This window comes from Egretta garzetta, unplaced genomic scaffold, assembly GCF_000687185.1.
Source record: "Egretta garzetta isolate BGI_Z169 unplaced genomic scaffold, ASM68718v1 scaffold442, whole genome shotgun sequence".
Lineage (NCBI taxonomy): Eukaryota > Metazoa > Chordata > Aves > Pelecaniformes > Ardeidae > Egretta > Egretta garzetta.
Window position 1 is genome coordinate 1618309 of NW_009258961.1, and position 19763 is coordinate 1638071.

The window sequence follows — 19763 nt, forward strand, 5'->3', positions numbered from 1 at the left end:
CGGGGCGCGGGCAGCAGCGGCCCCCGCCGCCTCCCCAAAACGAAAGCGCAAAAGATCTCCTGCCGAAACCCGGGATCGAACCAGGGACCTTTAGATCTTCAGTCTAACGCTCTCCCAACTGAGCTATTTCGGCTGCTGGGTGCAGGCCCCGAAGCGCCGCCTCTCAGCCGTTCTTCCCCACCCATCACCCGGGCGCTGCCGCTGCGTGGTGGCTTCCATGAGGCCGAAGCTGCTCGCCCTACGTCGCCGGGTGCCGTGAACACCACAAACGGATCGATGACGGCCCGTTCCACACGAAATGATGCCTTAAGGCAAAGGCAAAGGCAGCAGCCACGCAAAACTGCATGCCTGTGTGCCTGCGCAATACCTAACCCACGCGCATCTAGCATCAGGGTAAAGGTGTTTCAGCCACGGCTCCCTGGATTATTTGGGGGGTAACGGAAACGAGAACATTCCACAGTGGCCTGGTTTCGGCTGGGACAGAGTTAATTTCCTCCCTAGTAGCTGCCACAGTGCTGTGGTTTGGATTTAGTACTAGAAGAATGTCAGTAACTCACTGATGGTTTAGTTGTTGCTGAGCAGTGCTTACACCAGTCAAGGACTTTTTTCAGCTTCCCCTGCTCTGCCAGGTGCACAAAAAGCTGGGAGGGGGCACAGCCAGGGCAGCTGACCCCAACTGGCCCAAAGGCTGTTCCACACCATATGACGCCATGCTTGAGGGGAGTTGGCAGGAGGGGAGCGTGATCGCTGCTCAGGTAGGGCTGGGCATCGGTCAGTGGCTGGTGAGCAATTGTATTGTGCGTGTCGTGGTTTAACCCGGCTGGCAACTCAGCACCACGCAGCCGCTCGCTCACTCCCCCCTCCCTCTGTGGGATGGCAGAGAGAATAGGGAAGGAAAAAAAAAGTTAGAGCCGTGGGCTGAGATAAAAACAGTTTAATAAGAGAAAATAATAGTAATAGTAATAATGAGAATGGTAACAGAATATACAAAACGAACGATGCACAACGCACTTGCTCACCACCCACCGACCGATGCCCAGCCCGTCCCGAGCAGCGATCACTCCCTGAGTCGTGATCAGTCCCCGAGCAGCGATCACTCTCCCCGCAACCGACCGACCGACTAACTCCCCCCCCCAAGCATGACGTTCTATGGTATGGAATAGCTCTTTGGTCAGTTTGGGTCAGCTGTCCTAGCTGTGCTCCCTCCCAGCTTGTTGTGCACCTGGCCGAGCAGGAGAAGCTCAAAAAGTCCTTGAGTAGTCTGAGCACTGCTCGGCAACAACTGAAAACATCAGTGTGTTATCAACATTCTTCTGGTACTAAATCCAAAACACAGCACTATGCTAGCTACTATGAAGAAAATTAACTCTATCCCAGCCGAGACCAGGACAGTGCATCACTTGTTTTGTATATTCTGTATATTCTATTATCATTATTATTATTATTGTTATTCTTTTATTAAACTGTCTCTATCTCAACCCATGGGCTTTACCCTTTTTTTTTTTTCTATTTTCTCCCCCATCCCATGGAGGGAGGGGAGGAGCAAGTGAACGGCTGTGCGGTGTTCAGCCGCCTGCCAGGTTAGACCACAACACACGGGATTCGAGAGCATTACATTAATATTAGTAGTATTTTTGCTTCAGCTTTCAGGGACTTTGTTTTGAAATCTGACAATTTCTGTGCAGAGCTGATGTGCCACGAGTAAACACGAATAGGAAGGGCACCACCATCCTCATTTTTCCATGGTCTTGCTCAGAGACGCACGTTCCACAGGGGAACATTACATCTCTGCATAAATCGCAAAGCCTGACGAGGCACAGTTATGACAAAAAACAGTTTATTCTCATATTGTCGGTTAGGCATTTATATCGGTTTATCGCTCTCTTGTGGCTACGGGTCGAAGGTAGAGGATGCACCCGAGTGTGCCTGTTGGCACACACGGCACCACAGCTGGACACTCACACTAGAAACAGCTGCCTGGGAGAGCATCCCCTACTCCCGCTCCACGCACGCTGTGTGGGGAGAAATGGTGCTTTGCACGACTACCCACAGCTTCTCCCTCCCATTAGTCAAAAAAAGCCAAACCAACCCCTCTCTCTTCCACAGTAACACAAGAGTTTAGCAAATCCCTCCTTTTTTTCCGGTGTGGAAGCAGCAGCCTTTTCCCAAACTAGCCACGTGAATATTCGGTGACATACACCCCCATATTTCCTTTTACTTTCAGAGTATATTTTTCCTCAAGTTGTCACACCTTTGGGAAGTCTCTTGTGAGCAACAACTTCTGTGAGCTGACATATTTTCAGAAGTCCACGATATTTTCAGAAATCAAAATGCTGAGCACTAGGCCAGCCCTTACTTAGCGACCCAAACCAAAAATTCTTTAACAAAAAATTTCAGTTAGGAAGAGGTAAAAAAAAACCCCAACCCCCATCCCATTGTACTAAAGAGCTGCTCTAACAACACACTGCTATAAAATCTCTTATTCTCATGATTTTCCATTGCCACTGGCAATGATTGTTTTGCTGAGAAATGATGAATGTAATCACTTGATGAGTGTGTCTCCTGCTGATGCAGCTAACAATCTTGTGATCTTTTGTGCCAGTAAACTCCAACTGTGCGATGACACGCATAGGAGCCCAAACACTACTGACTTTGTTTTCATGCATTACCGCAAAAATCAGAGCTACTATGGACCAACAGGTTATTCTAATTTTTATTGTTTTTAGAAAACTTTGTGTTGCCAGGTAAAGTTGAAACGGCAATGGAAATGAAAACTAGAAGTAATGCAAAACAAAACAAAAAGAAAAGGATGATTCAGTCTCAGATATAGTATATTTGATAAAACAGCCACTTTTTCCCCCCAAAAAAATTTGGGGGGTCTGTATGGAAGTTCCTCTCACTGAAAAGTAGAAATATATTAGCAGTTCATGGCTATTTAAAGAGCATAAGAACACGGTTTTAGCAGAACTGAGCATTCTGAGTCCAGCCGAGGCTATTCACAACTTTCTCCTAACGGGGAACCAAATTTGTGCTCTTTTGTACCCCTCCAAAATAGGGAATGGAAAAAAAAAGACAAATCAAAAAACCACTACTTTTTTTCTCCCATAACCTCCTCCTATATCTAGTAAAGGACAGGGTGGACAAAGAAAGCTATTTTCTAGTCCATCATGTTACGACCATGCAAACCAGCCGCAACCACAGCTGGCAGCCTTGAATGCCAAGCAGCATCCAAATGCAAGCGAGCAGGTGCCCAGGTCAGACCAGAGAAAGCCTTGCAGAAAGCAAGGATTACCTCCACCACGCAGGCTGGGACTGACACACGGACACAAAGGCCCTGCTGGCCATGCTTCACCACCTTCCAAATGCTTCCGCTTGCTGCTTGCAAGGGCTGTGCTGATGGGCAGGCTTGGTGCACCAAGACGATGGGGTAGCGAACCTGGTCTTCCCCAACGCACAAGGGGTTTCAGGAGCCACTTCCTGAAGAGCTGATCCAACCCACGACAGTAACCCCAAGAAAAGAGCTGCAGAACTGACAGCTACCCCCGAATCATTTCCCAAGTGTGAGCCTCTCATCCATGATGGAAGCTGGATAGACACCCTTTGCCGAAGGCCAGCCCTCCTCCTTCAGAAGGCTTTAGCGATTTACGTGGTGTACACGTTTACTCCATTTATTTTCTTATTGGTGTAACCTTAATTTGTTCTGGGACACAAACCTTGAGAAAAGTGGACTGAAAGATTGCTGCGTTCACAGTACGTTACGTCACTACCTTTGCTTGCTGCAGAAATGCTTCTTCCTATCTTCCAATTAAAAACAGTGAGAAATAAAACTTAGAAGCATTACACTTCTCCACGTTAACAGTTTGCTAGCTTGGTCTTTGTCCTTTTCTTCCTACAGAAGCCAGAAGGTTAATGGCAAAATAAGCAGTTTCCCTCAGCAGTAAAAAGACTTTTCCCTGTGAAAGGAATGCTCCTACCAGAGCGCTCACCTGCTAAGGCAACCTGATCTGCGGCAAACTAGCTCAAAGCAAAAGCCTCCTAGGTTATATATGTATTTTCTTAAATGTGCCTGTATAAGTTTATACATAAATATTAAAAAAAAAAGTAGGAACACCAAGCCAAAAATCTCAATCACTTAGAAGGATTAAATCTTCAAAAACATTTAAATAAACTAAAAGTTTTCCACTAAAAATGAATAGATCCCTGCGAGAAATCCACTCCCAGTAATACTACTTGTTTGGACAGTCACATACATGTCAAGGGTTGCATTTTCAGCATCTGAACAGTCAGAACAGCTTTCAAAAGACCTATTCAATACAGCAATCACGCACTACTGCTTTCTTCTCTGTACTTCTGATCTGGTAACACTATCACAAGTTGATTTTTAATGCTCCAAAGACACCGTACCTATTTGTAAGGCTTAAAATAATAATTCAATAATCTGTAACCTCTATTCCTAAAATTAAAGACACATCACATAACCAGTATCCCAGCATAAGCGGATGTGAAAGATAACATACTTTCATGCAGCTCAGCCAGAGCAGCTGCCACCGTAAGCATAAGTACAGCTAAAACTGATCTTTGCAGTACTTCAGCTATTTCTGGTATTGACTTTTGTAAAATACCGAACAGTAAGGTGGGTAAGTAACTCTCTACAAACTCTAAGGAAGCTGCATCTCGAGAAAATATTAAAATCAAGAAAATATTGGGACGTTACCAGCAATGTGTGTGTGATGATGGAATTTAAGTGATTCATCAGCAGAAGCTTAACCTTAAGTATCTGGTAAGCCAAGTATTCTAACAGACTAGTACATACTGAGTCGTGCAGCTTCTGCCCATCCCAAATGGAGGTTTTGACCACCAAACCAAGTATCAAAAACCCAAAAACTACAAGTGCAACATAATTCTGGTATAGTATTGTTATCCCACTTTTGTCACAGAAAACTCACCTTCAGTAACACATTCCTAGGCTTTACAATGCGTGCGTGGTGCGAAGGTAAGCCTAGACGCTTACTGTTTAGCCTTCTTTTAAGACAACTCTCACCAACCAAGGGTGGCACTTTACCAACAAGAGCACTGTGCAACAGACAAGAGGTGGGATGAAGCCGGGAGCGTTGTGGACCCAAAGGCAGTGCTCCCTGCAGGCTATTATCTGGATCAGAACTATGAAGTTGTATGTTCATAGAATCATCTAGTTTGGAAAAGACCTTTAAGATCATCAAGTCCAACCATTAACCTAGCACTGCCAAGTCCACCACTAAACCATGTTCCCTAAGCGTCTTTTACCCAGGTAACCCGTTCCAATGCTTGGCAACCCTTCCCATGAAGAAATTTGTCCTAGTATGCAATCTAAACCTGCCCTGGCACAACTTGATGCCATTTCCACTCATCCTATCACCTGTTACCAGGGAGAAGAGACAGACATCCACCTCATTACAACCTCCTTTCAGGTAGCTGTAGAGGGCAATAAGGTCTCCCCTCAGCCTCCTCTTCTCCAGGCTGAACAACCCCAGTTCCCTCAGCTGCTCCTCATCAGACTTGTGCTCCAGACCCCTCACCAGCTTCATTGCCCTTCTCTGGACTCACTCCAGCAATTGATATGGAGGACACTTCAGGCACTGCGTGTGTGAAAAGCAACACAACAAACAAAGGGCTAAATTCCCCACAATAAGGCTGAAAGAGTAGGTAAATAAGACATCAGTGTGGAAAATTTATCAACAGGGTAATTCACTAAGGTGATGAGAGCAATCAAAAAGTATCTTCTGACAGTCTAGCAGAAGCAAAGCTAGGGCAAGTGCCCCAAGCTCCATTCTTCCTGCACTCAGGGTGGCAAGAGAAATTCTGCACATACTCGTGTTTTGAGACTTAACTCCCCATTTCTGAGAGTCTTTAGAAGTCGCAGCCATTTCCAAGTACACCACAGCATCCCGGCCCTGTCCTGCAGCTCTACCCAGGGGCAACAGAAGGGTCTGGGACTGTGCCAAGGCCAGAAGCTAAAGTGATAAAACCAAGAAGAGTTTTCCCTTCTACGCCACCTCAAAGACAAAAAAGCAAAGATCGCTCTTCCTGTATCCTGAAAAAATGAATATTAAAAAAAAAAAAAAAAATCTTTTTTGACATGTTTACTTAATTAAGAGAAACCAGTTGCACCACAACCTTTATTACTAAATCAGCTCTGAAAAAGATTTATTGACGTATTTCTAGAATTGAACTTTCCTCCCAAACTTTACATTAAGACTCAAATATTATTTTAGTCTTTAAAATGTTTGTCACCAAAAAAAAAAATAAATTGTGAAACACTGCAGTGAATAAGGTCTGCTAACCCACAATTGGCAGGAAAAGAAGCGCTTAAATTTTTTTCTCCATAAATAGCCTTCATATCACAGGAAATAACATCACCGGAATGTTAACTGTGTTACAGTATTCAAGTTTGTTACAATTAGTTAAGACAAGAAAGTTAACAAGTAAAAGGCAGTAATACAGTAAAAAGAGGACATCTAAAACAGAGCAAAGTTTAAGAAAATGCTTCTGGAAATCTCAGCGAGAACACTTGCTACTTCTTGACACCTTTCCCCCCTGCCCCTAAAAAAGGGCATTTAAAGTTACAGAGTGGCTAACAGTTTGATCAGTCATCTGCAGAATGTAATACTGTACCAACCGAGAAAAAGACAGACGCACATGGGTACCGGATCTAGCTTTTGTCAACCAACTTACACTCTCCAGAAAACATAGCAGTTTTCCCCTTGATTAAAAATAAAATGTAACTCTTTAAAGTGACAAAAATAATATATTACACTGTAAAAAAACCTAATACAGATGAACGATTCCAGATCTAAAACAAATCTCATTGAAAGTCCCAAAATCTGTAATCGCAATTAATTATTCTAAATTAATAAGGCAGATTTGACATCAGTTACACTAATTTCTGCCATTATAAATACTCTTCGCCCTGTACAGTTCTTTAAAATGGACACCTAGTGAGAATATAGTATTGCACCAAAAGCTGAAAGTAATAGGTTCAACGTATAAAGTGCTGAAACCCTTCCAAAGCTGTGCCGTACTATTCTGTATTCATCATGGTACACGTATCTTGAATACATTGAGAGTTCAGTGCGGCCACTTGATTGTAGGCTTCGAAAAGGCGGCCGTATGAGGTAGAACAAACTCCGTCAGGTCCTCTGCCACCCTATGGACCACTGAGCTGTGCAAATGGCTCTGTCACAGGGAAGGGCTCCAAAGCTTTCTCCCAGTTTTTCCAGTTGTGAAAGTTTTCTTTGTACCATTCAACTAGTATGAAGAGAGTGTTGATGAGTCAAGCTGACCAGAGATAACAGGGAAATTCAAATATTCCACAGATCTCATAAGACTAACAACATGCTAAGAGTTCATTATGCAAAATTTTAACCTATAATATTAAGAAAGCATTTAGATTTTATAAATTCTTTATGCAAGACATTCTAGCATTAAAAAATATTCATTCTAGTATCTGATGCTATTTTATTCTGATTAACCTTTTTTTTTAAAATCAGGTAAATTCACTACTTAAAAAGCAGCCAATTTTATGTAAAATTAAAGTGTTAAATTCATTCTCTTTAGCTTCTCATTAACTAATGTATTTTCCCCCCTTTTTCCCATTTCCATACCCACTTTCCCCCCTTTCCCTCCTCCCATCACTTCTAAATCAATGAGGGTAAAAGGCATCAGTCCTACTTGTTTTCTTTATTCCTTCTTTCCAAGGCACTTTAGGTCTCCATCCTAAGTTATGCATTTTTTCTGAATTCATTGGGTATCTCAGGTCATTGGTAGGTCTGATGAAGTATAAAATGCACACGGAAAACAATTTTATTAGACTTCTCCATTAATCAGAGATACAGTACCTCACATTGTCTTCAAACCAACATTAGGTATGCTCCAATTTTGAAAATTCCAATGAACATGAACAGATTATATTGCCTTCAAAAAATACATGGCAGTTGAGTACGGCTACAACAACACAATTCAGTTTGTACAGTCAACTACTCGGAATTGGCTATAATAAATATGAATTAGTATCTTACTGGCATAAAAATGAGTGCAAAACTCGAATCACTGCCAATACAATTGTACACATCAGTGCATGTGCAACTCTTCAGACAGTCACTAAGCAAGCCAGTGTTTTCCAATATCAGCATTCAATTTTTCATCCTAAAAGCCACAAGTTTTCCACATACTTCAGATCTGAAATACGTAAACTTCCAAAGCATTGTCATTACAGGGCTTCATTAGCTACACAGACTTAGTAAAACTGAATACGCAGAATCCCAGGCTGCAAGATTCAACACAGAAAGAGAATCCCTACATTTAAGTATGGCACAAATTTTCACTTCCACAATCTGGCAATACTTACCACCATTATTAAAACATGCTAATCTCAAGCAGCAGCAGAACTAATTTTTCCATGGCAAGTAACCCCCATGACCTTTTAAGTCACTCATTATAGAATTAAATGATCACTAGTTAGGTATCTTAAGGTTCTTTTATAAGGTCTCAACATTCTTTGAAACATGTATTCCTATGTGGTTAGTTTTCCAAAGCCCATTTATGTTTAAACATTAGCAGACAGGGCCCCAATACAGCATGAAGAAACATCTCAATCTGAATTACACTGAGACTGAACACTCACATCATGTGAGCCACAGGCAATTTGTTCAGAGTCCTGCAATACACTCAGATAGGATTCTGAAGAACACTTCCTTTTAAAAACAAAAATGAGTACATTTAAAGACACTTCAGTTGCCATGATAACAATCCGAATGCAAACAAAAAGTGAGAATTCTGAAGGCCATAATACTACTTAGCTGCTATCAGCAGAAACGTCATTTCTAATCACTCTGGAGAAAGAGAGTGATATCTAAAGTAAGCAGAGACTCGCTGTTGCTGCAGAAAAGAAACGGAGATAAAAGAACAGAGCCAAACCAAGCCTGAAATGAAGGACAGAAACACACAGCAAAAGCATATTTATAAAAGCTATCCATTTTTGCTACCGCCCTAACTTTGGCACCTCCGAGTTTTACATCTACTTTTGAGATAGCAGTTTCAGCTTAAGATGCTCCATAGGTGCATATCTCTCCGCCTGTAGAGTGGGTCTTACCTATAACGCACATCTACGTCTGAATCAGTCGCATTAAATGAGAGACGATGGGATTCATCTCACTGAAGTGATGTTGAATACCATGTACTGAATAAACTATCTAAGCTACCCTTAATGTTGAATAACACATACTGAATAAACTGTCTAAACTCCCCTTAAGAAAGGATTTAGCCACTGTGTAAAACCTGTCCTTTTCCTAGAGCGGGCTTCAGCAGTGAAAAGTCTGAACAAAGTCTGAAGACGGACACATTACACGTTCCCCTTCAAGACATATACTCTGACCTAAAGATTCAAATCATTAATGGAAAACCTGTTTTTCTATGAAGTGTTCTGTACAGATCACAGACGTCAAATTAATTAGCAAAAAAAAAAAATTAAGAAAGCAAAACAGCTGTTACTCCCTCAAAAGTTTTCCCTCCTGCAGAACAGAAACGCTTTCACAAAAAATTATTTGGCAAGAGACCCAGAAACCTTCAGGATAAAGCTATCCTGCGTGTGCTTCACTATTTTCTTACCTGTCTTTGACATAATCCATCCAGTGCTCCATTTCAGATTCCGAACTGGTCTTCTTTATCTGTCAAGAAGAGAAACAAAAAAAATTACACTCCCGCATCTTGCACTGTGTTAGCATACATTTAAAAATAGATTATTTTTTTTTTTTTTTAACAGATTTAAGTCTGGTTTAAAAAAAAAAACCCACACCAAAAAAAACCCACGCCAAAACCCACCCACCCACAAACAGAAATGGTCTTTTGTCTGAACTGACTTTTCAAACTATATTGAAATTACCAAAACTATCTAGAATAACTCCAGCTGAGTGCTACCTAACCATTCATAATCAAATTGTTAAGATTTTAATAGTGCCACATTCTCAGACCAAAACTGAAGCAGCCAGCATGAAAAAAAACTTACCAAATGGCATTTAATCATTATTCCAGTTATGCCCCAGCTGGGATAACTGATCAGCAGTGCAACACAGGATAGCCTGTACTGCCAACTTACAAAACACAGCTGCCACAGAGAGGGCAGCACATCGTTCTGCTACAACTATCTTCTATGACCTGCTGCAAACATAAGCTCTCTCAGAGCTGCAAAAGGTTTATAGTAGAACTGTTCTTATGTGCAATGACCAGTAAAGAAAAGCATCATAAATGTTTACTCACTAAATGGATTAACTCCTTAGCAAGCTGGGCAATGGACATCTCAAAGTTAGTTCCAATGTTATAAATTTCACCTGGCTTCCCCTCCTTCAGGACAGTAAGGAACGCTTCTACTACATCAGCTGCATAAAGGAAATTCCTTCTTTGAAGTCCAGAACCATGAATACAGCTTAAAACCAGAAAAGATATGAAATTTTGTTAATACTTAAATAGAACCATTTGATTTATTAGACTGTGTTTTAAGCAGTTTTGCTGTTAGCAGTTACCCGAAGGTACCTTAAGTAGCTGACATGCAAACAATTCTTTAGTTTTTTAAGGAAATCCTATTATTAAAATAAGCAATTTGTAACTTAGTTATGAAATGATCGTTTTGCAAACTATACCACGTATTTATAAATGTAATTACAGTTTTATAGCACAAATACCACACACACAAAAGCAAATTACATACCATTTTCTGTTCTGTTGCAACAAAGATATAAACTTTGGAATAACCTAAGGAATTGAACAAAAAAAATTACTCCACTATTTTAGAAGCTGTTATTCTGAAAAGAACGTAAGGCTTCACCAGCAAGTATCATTAAGTATTTTAATAAGACCCTTTAAATACTTTTAAGTTTTCTTAAGTCTAATCAAAGAATGCATCAAGCCTAGAAACTGCAAGGATTCTTTTATCCTGGTGTAAGCTGAGTATCTTTTACACCATATTGTCTTTTCTGAACTTCACAGGACATCAAGGTGTTTGTGTGGGGTTGGTTTTTTGTTTGGTTTTTGGGTGGTTTTTTTAAGAGTAGATGCCTCTATTGTGCGTTAAAGCTTGTATTTCTGATCAGCCACTACAAATCCATAGTTACAAATGTAACATTTTTACAAAAGAAAATGGTTCCATTACTTTTCACACACAGAAGTGCACTAGAGCCTAACTAGGGATGACTACTACAAACCATTTAGAACATGGTTTAAACATCCAGCAAGTTGCTGTAAATCTACAGCCAAGAAGTAAGAGTCATTAAAAAAATAGTTAAATTTGGAAGAGCACCAATAGAGAATTTCAAGATAAGTACACACGGATTAAGTGATAGCCACTAGCTTGCAGCACAAAGATTTAAAATGTTATGTTCAGCTACAAGCTTGGATCCATTCATAGTGTCCCAGAAACTTCAGAACAGTTGGTCCCACTATTAATGTTTTTCAACTGAAGCCATTAGAAAGCTATTCCAATTCTTCTAATATTATTAACGTAGCACTCTAAAGATAGGACCAGACGTACTAGGTAAAACTAAAGATCCATCTAGCCTAGTATGGTGTTTTTAGCAGTAACCAGAAGTGGATACTTGAGGAAGAATACATATAAGCTGAAATCAAGTAAATAGCGATACATCCCCTGAATATACACCCAACATCATGCAACCTGTAGCCATGCATTTCCCAAGCCACAGTTCAGTGAAAACATATTTTTTTAAAACCACTGCTTATCCACCTGCAATAACATAGGGAAAATAAATTTATTTGCAAAAAAACCCAACACATAAAAAGCAATTAAAAAATACCTTGCTAGAACTGCAAAATACAGCTGTATTTCACACACGCTCCAAAGTCCAAAGAGCACATATGGTTATCACTATCATTCCCTCGGTGTATTTCCAGTCACTAGCATAGCAGATGCTGGTATTGTCTACAAAGGCAACTCCCTCTGACTAATAACCATTTTAAAATAGTTACCCCACAAGGTATGTATGAATACATGCAAAGAACAAGTCACTTTGTGCTACTTCTGACCATATATCTGATGGCTATAACTTCACCTTCCCTATTTTCTGTACAGGTTGGAACACCTCTTTCTATACCAGACATACTGCTCCCTTACAGTTTACTTTTTGAAATGTTTACCTTAGTTGTTAAACATTCCTAATTACAGCACATGACATGCAAGTTAATGTAATTTGTAGGGGAATCCTGCCACACACAGGGCAGTTAAATATCCTTTGAAAACAAAAATAATTACAAAACAGAGTCATTGTAGTAAAATTCATGTAACGGCTAGAAATCTCTAATTGATGCCTTACTGACAAATCAAAAAACCTGTGTTCATTCTGTCAATGGTAAGACATGCTAGTGTGAGATCAAAATACATAATCACGGGTAAGTGGGGACAAATACACTTGCAAGACAGTACTTTTTTCAAAAGTCAGTCCACTCCTACAAGAAACAAATTAAGTCACTAAAACCCTAAATTATGGTTATGGAAGCTCAGAGTAAAGCATAGGTTTAACTTACTTTTTCTGGATACTGGTGTGGTCCGTAAACATTACTGCTCCGTGTGATAACAACTGGGAACTTAAGAGCATTAAACATGCATGTGATTACATGAGAAAAATCAGTAAAAAAAAAAATAATAAACTGAGACACCTACAACACTGCTTCAAAAATCTGCAGGCCCTTACAAACTTTAATGAATTAAGCTATCCAACCATACTTCTCCCAAATAGGCAAGGACCTGCAGCCTTCCCACTCTGTTAGAAGCACAAGTGACAAATGTTTGTAACCTCTCAGTCTTGCTATGGAATCACCATAGAACATTACATACACGTATCTGGTTGGCTGAAGAATGGCTTACTAGTTATTCCAAGAAAACGTTTCACTGTCATTAACATCTGATTCAAGTCAACTTTATGTCAAAAGTAACATTGCAGAAGAACATGTCAGGAACAAAAGACTAAGGTATTCAAAATTTTAAATATTTTCACTTAGAAAACTCTGAGTAATGGGGAGAGGGGGGTCTTTTTCTGCTTTCACTATAAGCCTAAATACAATTTGAATTTTGCATATTATAGTTCTGTAGAAAGGGATTTCCTTCAAGCTTAACACTTTTTTCTTAAAATTGCTAATGTTGTCTTTGACCATTTTATCAAAGAACGTTTTAGATATTACAGTTCAGATTTAAAAAAAAAAAAAAAATTGACCTCTCCCCACTGTCTTGCTGTATGTCTCCACTAATCCAAACCATGTACCTCTGACACATCCAAACTACAAGACTAGCAATCAGGAAAGAGGTGGCACTGTGTGGACTAGTGCTGGTTTTTCTCTTATATATGTAATACAGACACTTAAATACAGGCTTCAGAGTTTTTGAAGCTTGGGCATCAACTTACTTGGTACCTTTCCCAGTAAGACTGGACAAAACACTCTGCAGCTGCTTTTGAGGAGGCATAGGGATTTGTTGGACGTTTTGGTGACGACTCATCAAATTCCTAAGATGAAAGGAAAAATTTGCATTACTCAATTTCTTTGGCCCAAATAAGTCTTAAAGTTACAAAAGCTGCAGCTGCAACCAAAATAAAAATCCCTAAATATCCAAGCACACCAGTCCGAGAAAGTCACCCTCCCACTTACAGCAGAAGACCACCAACAAAAGACAGTCTATTTATCAAACACAGGAGGGGGCCAGAACACCAGCAGTAATATTTTTATACTTCTAGCAGAGTGCCTCACAGTAGCGGGTCCTTATATTTTTCTCTTGCAAAATAATCACTGTTGCCACTGGGAGGTTCCATCCTTTTCAGGCTCACATGGCCTCAGAGTGCCATTGCACCTCAGCTAGCAAACTGACCTTTCAGTCCTAAATAACAGGAGTCTATTCTCCCTTTTCTATAAATTTTATTTCTGTAAGAAAAGTAGAATTTCAACCCGAAGGCCTCCAAAGTAAGGCTTCAAAAATTCTGACCTGTTCCAGAATAGGCAGCTTCATGGCTACCCTACCATTTCTGTCTACTTCTTGCTTGAAAAAACAAAAAACAAACAAAAACACAATTATGAACCAAAGAAAGGAAGGATTCTACGCTGCCTGAGGTGCAGCTTGTAAAAATCACCTTAAGTGATCAAAAGACTTACTGTTCTTGTCTGACCTTTGCCTCTGAAATTAATTGACCCCAGTTTACTTTTTGACTTCCCTCCCCCCAAGAAAACCCTCTCTTCAAGAACTTCCACTATGATTCACAAAGAGAACAAAAAACAGATTAAATGAACGTGCTCTTTTCAAGGTCCAGAAGCAGAAAAAGTTCACTTGAAGTTGTCTCAGCCAAACTGCTGGTCTACATGCAGGAACACAAAATCTTCAGTCTACAGGCTGAAGTTGCTTTGAAGCAACTGATAAAAGACATCGCAACAATAAGAAAGTGCACAACTTTTCTAAAATACATTAGCATTTCCATGGATTGTGGCACAAGACTCCCTGTCTGTTATTTATGCCTTTAGAAAAACGAGCATGCAAAATTTGTCTTTTTACTGAACTAAATTACATTTCCTGAATTAAGGTCAGGCATAAATTGGCAAGAATAAAAAAGATTTCCATAGAACAACAAAAAAATCTGCATATTTCTTCCAGTAATACATGAACTCTTTCCTGTTCAAATTGTCAGTACCTACAGTTCTGTTAGTATTTTAGCTAGAGTATAAAACAGTCCTCTGCCTATCAAGCTCATAGTCAAGGCAGAGTAGGAAAAAATTTTAAAAAAAATTTAAAAAAAAAAAAAAGGAAAAAACCCAACAACATACTGTGCACCTTACTGAGGCCTCAGGAAGGCAAAATTTGTATAATACATTCTTTTGATACTACCTCTGAGGAGTATTCATATGTCATTAATGACCCCAATATTGCTGCTTTAGGTAATACACGCTCAATAGAAAACACGCTACCAAAAAAATTCAGGACGATTTTGATACTTAGCTTTCTAGAAACAACCTGTGCTTGTTTACAAGTTCTGGTATTGTCAGAAATACTCTAAGACATACATTTAAAGAGGACAAGGCAAGTTAGACTGATTCTGTTTTCACTATTAAAAGCAAGTAAAGCTAGAAAAACCCTCACACACTTTCAAACTCACCTCATCAGTGCTACCTCCGTATACTTCATCAGTACTAACATAGACAAACTTCTCCACGTTGGCTTCATGCGCAGCAGCAACCAGCACATTAGTGCCATAAACATTCACATAGGTGAATTCCAGGGCATGCCAAAATGAAAGATCTGCATAAAAAAATTCAGACAATTCTGATTAAATTTAGCCAAGATGTGGCTTCCTATTGAACCATAACATTAGAGGCTGCAATATAGACTGGGACTTTATCACTAGTTCTTTGACTGTCAGAGAGCAAGATTTTAATTTAATAGCAAGCAATTATTAAATGAAGACACTTTCTACAGTGTCTTGAAGACAAAACTCTCACTCTCAACAAGAGGCTGGAATCAGGAGCAAAAGCTTGTTGGCTATGGACCGTTCCATTTAAAGCAGCACTATCTAACTTTAAGTGGCAGCATAGCCACTTCCCCACTCCACTAGGAAGGGCCAAGCTCAGCAAGGAAAGCATCATTCAAAGACAGCTGTAAGATGCAGTAATATATCCCCATTACTGTTAATTAACTAGCACCTCTTTTAATTCTTAGAATTGTCCCACTGACCTAATGACTTTGTGCATAACAAATCTGACAATTTTGAGAAGTATTTTCCTGAATTCTTCAAGAATTTCTTCTCGTGATGAAAGGAGCATGGTACAGACAGTTCTCATTAACAGAGTTTCTGAAGAATGGTAATCTGAAATAGACACTTTTAAGCGTAATTCATTCTCTCTTTTTAGAATCCAGGCAGGATTCAGAAGGGAGCTATGCCTAATCGTTCAGCTTCCACGCTGTTTTTTCCTGCAAGGTTGGAACCAGTCAAGTAAAATCTTAAGACTATGTACAAACTTGTTTTCCACTGTCTTTATTACACTGCCAGTTACATGTGTGTCCAGATAGAATTTTAAAGTGTCATGCAAAAAAAAAAAAAAAGAAGAGGGCATTACCATTTATGCGTAATGAAAACAGACAACAGTCAGATGAAGCACTTCTTAAATTAAGGCTGTGAACCCCTTTACGTTAAAAAGGCCACCAGACATTGAATCATGCAGTTTGTAGAGACAAACTGTATCCTTGTTTTATATGAAGGGAAAAGACAAAAGATATCAGTATGTATTTCAAACAAGTATAATCATGGAAAATAACATCAAAACATGCAACAGTGCTCACCTACGTGCGTTTGGGCTGCAAAATGAAGGACTATATCTATTTTCTCAGTTTCGAAGAGCTGTTTTATAAAATCAGGTTCACAGATATCTCCCTAAACAGGGAAAAAAAAAAAAATTGGCTCTGGTGGAAAATAGTAAGCTTTCATTTGTACCAAGCATGACATAACAAACCATTACAAAGGAAGCATGGGATACAAATAGCACTGCCAACCGTGTTTTGGGCAATAGCTTGAATGTTGAGGTTGAAATGACAAGTTCCCACAGCAAGTAAGATAGTTACCGGAGCTTGGCTAACAGACAGTGACACCTAGTGGCATTACAAAAGGTGACGTGGATTTCCACTTGTGTCAAAATAAGATGGTTGGACGCCTTACAAGGATTTTGTTGTTTGTTCTGGTAATTTTCATTTTGTTTGAATTGACATATTTAGAAGAGTCAGGCATCAATAGACAAGCCATTTTTAGTTTGACACAGAAGGACCAGCAGCTTTTAGAGGTAAATGCAAGCCGAGAAAAAGCTTTTGATATTTATCTGGTATTTATCTGTTGGCTCAGCTTAAACAAGATAGTATCTGAGAAGAAAGGGTGTCTCAGGGAAGAAGACTTGTATTTTCAATAACAAGACAACTAACTAAAAATAGTTCAAATGCACCTATGTTTTAAAAAGTTCTCAAACAATAATTTTGAAAACGGCCTCAAAAAAGTACTATGAAAGAAATGGGAGAAAAAAAGAACCAGTTTTCCTATTTCTCATCCCTGAACAGGACTCAAACACTGCAGTAAATACTTCAGGCTTATACATTATTTTAAACTAAATGGTTACAATTATGGATTTTTTTTTAAACTGAAATTCAAACTCAGTACATGTGTGATGAGCAACAACAGAAACTGTGATAAAACTATATCTTTTATACAGCCCCTTATGCAAATTTTCTAAACTTTTACTTCTCTACCTTCCAAAACAGGCTTCTTTTCTACAGCACCACTACAGCAGTTATCCCTCCTGCTCTCTCCTATGGGCAGGAATGGTATTACAGTTCTAGTCATAGGGCTCATCCATCAGAGAGTGTTTTCTCTGGCGCATTTTTTTTTTCCTATCACTGTAAACTGCTTGGCTGATGCCAGCTGCATATTAAGCTCTGATCAACCTTCTTTCCCCCCAAAAAACCCACCAAACTGAGAAGTTGGAATAAATTATACTGTTGTAAGCTTTGTGAGGCTATATTCCTACTCTAGTTCAGAAGCAGTATAGCTACATCATTCCTTCTTACTATCCCCCTGCTTCATATAGGGATCTGGCTGTTTACAGGATGCCTACTAGAACTCCATGCTATCCCCAGCAATTACATGTTAATGTATTTCCAGGCAACGAGGCTTTTCTACAGTATTCATACATACTGGAAACTGTCAAAAACATTAGGAAAAATAATCAAAAATCCAGTTTGGGCATGCTTAAACTGCATACATTTGCTTAGTAGACATCTCCTTTCCCCTCATGCAATTTTTATCCCAGTAGCTCAGAGATAATCACTTACTGAAATAAAGTGGTAGGTTCACAAAAATGTAAATAGCCATGGGGGTCACCAAACAGGTGAAGACAAGTTCAATTCCCAACCTTGCCTGAATCCAAGAGGTATGTTTAACTTACACGTACTACCTCTGACAAAGCTGCCTCGGAGTTGCCATTTCAGAAAATTAAACTATATGCATTCCACTGACGTCCTGCAACCTCAGGCAGCCCAGCTCGACAGAGAGACCAGCATCAGTACCGACTTTCACAGAGGACAAGAACCTCAGCGTACAAACCCAGCAGTCAGAATGCTTATCTGAACAAATAAACCTAAATCCATCTCCTGTCTGAAGATAAAACTGTGGAAACAGTAAACTGATTTAACTGGCAAAATTTTAGAAAGAAAAGGAGTACCTTGAATGTTCCCATGAGACCCTGTTCCAAAACAACTACAAACTACACAGCATCAACAGCAGCAAAACCAAGAACGTAGCCTGATGGCTAGTGCGAACGGAACAAGAAAGAGCATGTTGCACACCATGGAATGCAACAAGTGGCAGTGTTTGAAGGTACAAAGTCTAAGACAGCACTAAAGAAGCACAGAGGAGACAGATCTGATCTCATCTTCTCCATATCACCTATCAGAAGTGAAACAACCATCCCTAAAACCACTCATCTCCAATGGCTTTTACCAATTCTGTACCTTTATTACACAATAAAATATATTAACTTTCAAAAGACTACTTTGTGTAAGAGACAGAACATACTGCATATTGTCACAGACTTGTGTGGGTGAACTATGAAGTCTATTAACAAAGATAAACAGATGAAGTAAATGCTGTTATGCCCACATGACTGTCACATACGTTGTCATATTACATCCACTAACTCATTCTTGACAATTAGTTAGTAGAAGTAATTTCAACTTTACCAGAAATTAAAGCAGTGGCTTCTAGTTTGGGGAGATCTGGAGATCACATTAAGGGCATAAAAAAAAGAAAGAAAATCAGTAAAAAGTCAAGTTTCCTAGAAGAGAAGGCTTCATCACCTGGATAAACTTGTAGTTTTCCTCCTCAGAGACAGTTTCAAGATTCTTCAAGCTTGCACAGTAGTCGAGCTAAAGAGAAATACCCACACAACAACATTAAATGGGCTCCATGAAAGTAGATAAGCTAACTCAGATCCAACCTAATTACTAAAAAGTTTGAGAACAAAGTAAAAACTTCTTTCAAAATAAAAGCTGTTTTGCCAGCAGACACAGCGAAGCTTTAAAACACAAAACTCTGAAAGATAGCCTCACTGCAAAAATTCTTAAACAGAAGTTTAGAACTTCAAAAGCTTCCTTTTTTTTTTTTTTCTTTAAATAATTATTTGTGGCAGGCACAGAACTATAAGCCTGAACAGCAGTTGATTTGGGGTTTTTTTTTTGCATGAACAAGTGGATAGTCAAACAAAGATTGAATAAGAAAAACCAATCGTCCATACAAATGTCAACATGCTATAGAGTGCATTAAAAATAATTTTTCAAGGTTTTCTATATCAAGGCAGAAAACAAGCTACTCGCCTTATCCAGATTTATAATCAGATAGTTTGGGTAGTTTTTCACAAGAGACACGACCACATGTGAAGCGCTGTAGGGCAGAAGAAAAACATTTTACAGTTACATCGCTAGCTTTAAGATAGCAAAGAGATGACGAATTACAAATAAGTTCAGCGGTATCGAAAGGCTTTGGGGGAAGAGGGAGGGGCTACGCTCAAGACCGGAGGAAAAAAAGGGATCCACAGACATATTTTAAGATTCGTTAACGTTATTCTACCGATCATGCCCACAACCGCACACTGCTAAGAAGCTAAGAACCAGAGCGCACGTCCGTGCTCACATGAAGCCGGCCCCGCCCGTCACC

At 39.6% G+C, this 19763-nt stretch overlaps 1 protein-coding gene and 1 non-coding gene across 2 annotated transcripts; both read right to left on the reverse strand.

The window, feature by feature from the left end:
• Nucleotides 1–60: 60 nt before the first annotated feature.
• Nucleotides 61–133, reverse strand: TRNAF-GAA. The gene has a single exon. It is a non-coding gene; the product is annotated as a tRNA-Phe (tRNA).
• Nucleotides 134–6168: 6035 nt separating this feature from the next.
• Nucleotides 6169–19762, reverse strand: TGDS (TDP-glucose 4,6-dehydratase; the record flags this gene model as incomplete). Its single annotated transcript, XM_009634598.2, has 12 exons — nucleotides 6169–7284; nucleotides 7708–7805; nucleotides 9643–9701; nucleotides 10291–10456; nucleotides 10739–10782; nucleotides 12565–12624; nucleotides 13440–13538; nucleotides 15171–15313; nucleotides 16352–16442; nucleotides 18908–18976; nucleotides 19424–19490; nucleotides 19740–19762. Coding segments are annotated over 12 exons (1020 nt in total), but the record flags the coding sequence as incomplete, so codon positions are not given.
• Nucleotide 19763: the final 1 nt, after the last annotated feature.